This window comes from Centruroides sculpturatus, unplaced genomic scaffold (genome assembly GCF_000671375.1).
Source record: "Centruroides sculpturatus isolate CEXI.00-Female unplaced genomic scaffold, Cexi_2.0 scaffold531, whole genome shotgun sequence".
Classification (NCBI taxonomy): Eukaryota; Metazoa; Arthropoda; class Arachnida; order Scorpiones; family Buthidae; genus Centruroides; species Centruroides sculpturatus.
In genome coordinates this window covers 280,091-286,343 of record NW_019384680.1, presented here as the reverse complement: position 1 = coordinate 286,343, position 6,253 = coordinate 280,091, and the positions used below count along the sequence as shown (strand labels likewise).

Here is a 6,253-nt window from a genome sequence, read left to right as displayed (position 1 = left end):
CCAAACGGTTAGGAGTTGAAAGTTGAAATTTGGTACACAGTTAGGGTACGTTAGGAGAACGCACACTAAGAAGGGATTTTTCGAAATTCCTCCCCACGGGGGAGAGGGACAGGATTAAGGCTTAACACTTCCATCAACAATGGAAGTGTTAAGTAACAATGGAAGTGCTAAGTAACAATGGAAGTGTTAAGTAACAATGGAAGTTTTAAGTAACAATAAAAGTTTTAAGTAACAATGGAAGTGTCAACAATGGAAATGTTACGTAACAATGGAATTGTTAAGAGAAAGCGACGTGCAAGACGCAGATGCAGTTTTTTCGTTTTTGCGGGAAATCGAACATATTTTTAGACCCATCTAAAAATTCTCTAATTAGTCTGGAAACAAGGGGACCCAATTCTTGCATTCTGTGAAAACGGGTAATGTTTACTGTAACGTAATAATCTTTATCTTAGTTATTGTTACTTTTGCCCAAGCAACGCCGGGCCCACCTGCTAGTAATAATAATAATAGATTAATAATTTGAATTATATAAATACCTGCTCCAGCCTATGTCTGGTCTGCAAATAAGGGTTATACCTTGCTCGAATAGCTCGCATTGAAGTTGGCTACAAATTAAAAAAAAACATTAAAAATCAAATTTTTTTTACAATGGATTTATATGGATTACAATGGACAAATATATCAGATTTTAAATATTAGTAAAGGTATATTACACTGACCTTTTGTATGTTTTCAGCAATTCAGTATAAACTACAGCACATAGTACATATTTAGTATGTAGGAGCTGTAATTTATAATTTTCTGCAATAATTTAAAGTGATATGTAAAATCAGCTAAGTGTTTGGACATTAATGACATAATCAAAAAATCAGACAGTTAATTAATTTAAATAGAAAGTTGTTCCAGAATGTTTTTCTTTTCTTTTCAAAAGTGTTCCAAAAAGTTTGAATGAAAACACTTCATTTAAGCCTAATGCTGGCTCCTGAAAGAGGTTGAAAATGTTTGCTTCTGGTTTATATTGAATTGCTGGAAATGTGTAAAAGGTGTAATATCCCTTTAAAAAGTTCCAGCTATAGAGAATATATTTTTATGTTTAAATATTAGTAAAATAATACAATTGAATCTGATTCAAATTTGATTAATTTGAATTATTGGATAAATTCATAATTTTTAGTATCAATTTGGATGATTCAGGCCAGCAGTATATAATGAACTTAAAATTTATCAATAATATTTTGAATATTAAATAAAATGATTTTCTTTTGAGTATATTAAAATAGAATTAAAACTTACAAGAAAAGAATAGATATAATTCATACATATATATTTACCTTAAGTGGCGTTTCAAACAATAATCTGGTCTAGTTTCAATTGTAATACCAATACATTTAATTTTTGACTGTTCACTGTAGATTATTGCTTCAGATACAGAAGAACTAGTAAAGCCAGAAAGAGCATCATGGAGATTTCGTATGAAAAAGTCTCTGTAATCTTCTGGTAGGCACATAAATGTTCCACCCATAACTATAAATTCAACTTTATCAACATCGTGACCAAGCTGTTTTAGCTGAGGTATTAGAAAAATTAAATAAATAATTAGAAAATCAATCATGATGATCAAATGTATTTTATCACTATATTAAGTCTGAATTATATCAGAAATTAAAACATGAAATATCTATCTTAATTTTAATAGTAATATTGTCTATAACCAAATGATTGCCTTAAATAATCGGGCTATAACTCTATTAATTTAATGATTTGCTCTGCTAAGTAATTTGCTGCTAGAGGTAGATGTTTGGTGCCATCTCATGACTAAATTAATAATTATAATAATTTATTAAATAATTTAAATCATCTGGAAGAAAATGGACTTGCAATGTTAAATATACTTAGTAATATTGTCATAAACAATACATAAGAAGTAACACCATTAGTTTATCATACACAGAATTATTAATATACATTCTATACTGAAACATACTGTATATACGTATAATTTTCTTGAATATTTTTATTTGCACATTTTATTATAGGGTTAGTTCAGAAATAAAGATTTTAGTTTTCCTCTGACAAGGACTATCATCAGTCCATAAATACAGAGAAAACAAAATATAAAGTTTCATAGTTATTTTATAAAATAAAAATTAATTTTTTAGAAAGAGCAATAGTTTTAATTTAGTTTATCACAAAGTCATTGGTTTTAAACAATGCCAAAACTTAATAATAATAATAATAATAATCTAATATATAATCGAGACGGGTTGATGATAATAATAATAATAATAATAATAATAATCAGCGCAGAGCCCAAACGGTTAGGAGTTAAAAGTTGAAATTTCGTACACAGATAGGGTACGTCATGAAAACGCACACTAAGAAGGGATTTTTCGAAATTTCCCCCCCGGGGGGAGAGACAGGATTAAAACTTCTATATACATTATGGATACGAGCCCAAACGGTTAGGAGTTGAAAGTTGAAATTTGGTACACGGTTAGGGTACGTTAGGAGAACGCACACTAAGAAGGGATTTTTCGAAATTCCTCCCCACGGGGGAGAGGGACAGAATTAAGGCTTAACACTTCCATCAACAATGGAAGTGTTAAGTAACAATGGAAGTGCTAAGTAACAATGGAAGTGTTAAGTAACAATGGAAGTTTTAAGTAACAATAAAAGTTTTAAGTAACAATGGAAGTGTCAACAATGGAAATGTTACGTAACAATGGAATTGTTAAGAGAAAGCGACGTGCAAGACGCAGATGCAGTTTTTTTCGTTTTTGCGGGAAATCGAACATATTTTTAGACCCATCTAAAAATTCTCTAATTAGTCTGGAAACAAGGGGACCCAATTCTTGCATTCTGTGAAAACGGGTAATGTTTACTGTAACGTAATAATCTTTATCTTAGTTATTGTTACTTTTGCCCAAGCAACGCCGGGCCCACCTGCTAGTAATAATAATAATAGATTAATAATTTGAATTATATAAATACCTGCTCCAGCCTATGTCTGGTCTGCAAATAAGGGTTATACCTTGCTCGAATAGCTCGCATTGAAGTTGGCTACAAATTAAAAAAAAACATTAAAAATCAAATTTTTTTTACAATGGATTTATATGGATTACAATGGACAAATATATCAGATTTTAAATATTAGTAAAGGTATATTACACTGACCTTTTGTATGTTTTCAGCAATTCAGTATAAACTACAGCACATAGTACATATTTAGTATGTAGGAGCTGTAATTTATAATTTTCTGCAATAATTTAAAGTGATATGTAAAATCAGCTAAGTGTTTGGACATTAATGACATAATCAAAAAATCAGACAGTTAATTAATTTAAATAGAAAGTTGTTCCAGAATGTTTTTCTTTTCTTTTCAAAAGTGTTCCAAAAAGTTTGAATGAAAACACTTCATTTAAGCCTAATGCTGGCTCCTGAAAGAGGTTGAAAATGTTTGCTTCTGGTTTATATTGAATTGCTGGAAATGTGTAAAAGGTGTAATATCCCTTTAAAAAGTTCCAGCTATAGAGAATATATTTTTATGTTTAAATATTAGTAAAATAATACAATTGAATCTGATTCAAATTTGATTAATTTGAATTATTGGATAAATTCATAATTTTTAGTATCAATTTGGATGATTCAAAATTAGTGTCTCATAATTTAAAATGAAACTCAAAGAAAGTAATATTTAGCCAACAGATTTGTAGAATGCATGTATTTGATGATTCTCTGAAATGCATATGTTCTGTAAATGCTTGGCACATGGAAGAAACATATTGTATCTAGAAGGTAAAATTGTTTAGCTGTACTTATATGATGTCTAAACTAAATTTAAAGTTGTAGTGTGGAACACATACGACTTTAAATTTAGTTTAAGAAGTTGAAATGATTAGATTAGAGGAGAAAAGAAAAGAAAGAGAAAATATGATATTGTTAAAAAGTTCGTGTCCCACAACAAAACATTTTTCTTCATAAAAAATGCACTAAATATTAATTTCCAAGAATTTTTGAGTATACTTATATAATGAACGAACTGGATAAATATACTACTAATAAAACACACCTTTAATAATCCAGCTAATAAAAATTAATAATACCATAACATAGTTATCACAGTTACCATAACATAGAATTCTATGTTATAGTAACTGAAGAAGATCGTTAAGAAACGATCAAAAACATTTTTACATTATTAATTTTTATTAGCTGGATTATTAAAGGTGTGTTTTATTAGTAGAATTTTTGAGTTTTGTCAGTTATGTCATGATAAGACCATGATAACCAAATTGTGCAAAAAAATTTAAAATAAATAAAATATGAATTAGAATAAACACTCTGGAATGCTTTCTGTATGAACTGGTTATGTTATGGCCTTATCCTCTGACAATCTGCTGATATAATTTGAAAGGTCTTGTGAATTAGTATTGTGTGTGATTTTGCTCCAATAAAGCAATTCTAGAAGTGTTATTTGAATATAAATTTTGATGAATACTAGAATTTTACAGATAATGTATTTAATTTTAAAAAAATGAATAATTTGAAATTTTTTAAAAATAGTTTTCAATTTTTGGTTTCCTTCAAATTAAAAAAATTCAACTTTATAAAAATCTTTGGCTTTTTCAAAACCCACAAAATAATTTGTAAGTCATATTTTAAAGCTAAACTGAAAATACAGTGAAACTTCCATTAACAGACATTCCTGAATAGCAGATACCTCTACTTAACAGACATTTTCACAATCCCCAGAGCCTTTCAACAAGGCCATCTATAATATAAACCTCTAAATAGTGAATACTCTAAATAATTGCTGCCATCGTCGATAACCTACCTTATGAAAACACAAAATCCCATGTGAAAGAAAGAATTCTAAAAGAATTAATTATGTATGAAATATTTTAAAACTAAAACAAATAATCAGTTCAAATATTCTTTCAGAGGACAAATTTTGACTGTAAACATCAAATAAAGACTGGCTTAAAATAGGAATAGAGGAGAAGAGCAAGTTGTAAAAAGCCTAACAATATTCTTTATCTGTTAGAGACGACTAATCTGGTTAAGTTGTCAATCACCATTTATTGTCATACATATTAATGTTATTAAACTTCTGTCTTATTGTTGGAATTAAGCTTATGGGTACCAAGAAACCATAAACTTTCCTGAAGTTATTCATTCATTTAACAAGAACAGTAGTACAGTAGTAATGAAAAATGAAAAACCAGTTTTAAGGTTAAAACAGCAGTGTTTATTTGGTGAAAGTTCAAAGATTGTGTTATGAAGGCAATTTGCCAATCACTTTAAAGTAGGAAGATATTCAGTTTTCTCGCATTTATGATGTAATTTATGCTCTTAACAGCTTTGTGGCAGCTAAAGTAATTTTTAATAAATCATTTATTGAAAAAAGCAAAATTGTTCAAAAAATTACACCTACTCAATAACTACAAAGTGAACAAATCACTATATTGATTTTTATTAGTTGCTTAGATCATAAATGACATTATAAATGAAAGAATACCAAATACATTTCTTACCCATTGAAGTGATTAGCAAATTGCCTTCGTAACTTGACATTCAAACTCTCATCACCTAAACCAACTTTTGTCCACCCTTCTGTTAACAATAACAGTCTCATTTTTTGTTTTTGTTACTTCCACTCAGGTCATTTTTGATGAATTAATAATTAATCAACGTTTATATTTTGTCATAATTTTTATGTTCAATTTAAAGTATCCTATACAATCTGTTTGCTATTTAGAATTCAATTAAAATGTGATTTTTACAGCTGGAAAGATAAATAATATACTGTATATATATACAGTAGAGCGTTGTTTATCCGAAAGTCGGTTATCCGAAACATCGGTTGTCCGAAAGAATTCCAGTTGGCAAATTTAAATTTTCGCTAGTGCTGTGGTGCTGCAATCTGTGGCTGTATCTTGGGCTACTCCAATATTTTTTTGTTGATGTGTGTGTTTTAGCTGGCAGCACTGGCACTTTTGTGTGGTGTTTTTCTGAGGACTGTGTGTCATGCTGAATCGAATGTTTTTGATACTAGATCAACTTCTAAAGTATAATTTTTTTTTGTTTTTATATTCTTCAATATATTTATTTTGTTTGTAAAAAATAAAGAAATAATTTTTAACGATACAATAGTCACGATTATTATTTTAAAAAGTTTACATTAGGTTAACATCAACAAAAATTCAACGCGAAGCGACACGCAACGGAGAAAAATTTCGACATGGGATAGGTT

At 28.9% G+C, this 6,253-nt stretch overlaps 1 protein-coding gene across 1 annotated transcript in view; it reads right to left on the bottom strand.

Moving 5' to 3' along the window:
• LOC111626958 (probable elongator complex protein 3) overlaps positions 1-6,253 on the bottom strand; it is a 54,650-nt gene that overhangs the window by 23,551 nt on the left and 24,846 nt on the right. Inside the window, exons 6-7 of the mRNA XM_023370500.1 lie at positions 2,992-3,060; positions 1,332-1,567 (exon numbers count right to left, since the gene is read on the bottom strand). Coding sequence (XP_023226268.1) covers positions 1,332-1,567; positions 2,992-3,060 — 305 coding nt within the window. The remainder of the gene's footprint in view (positions 1-1,331; positions 1,568-2,991; positions 3,061-6,253) is intronic.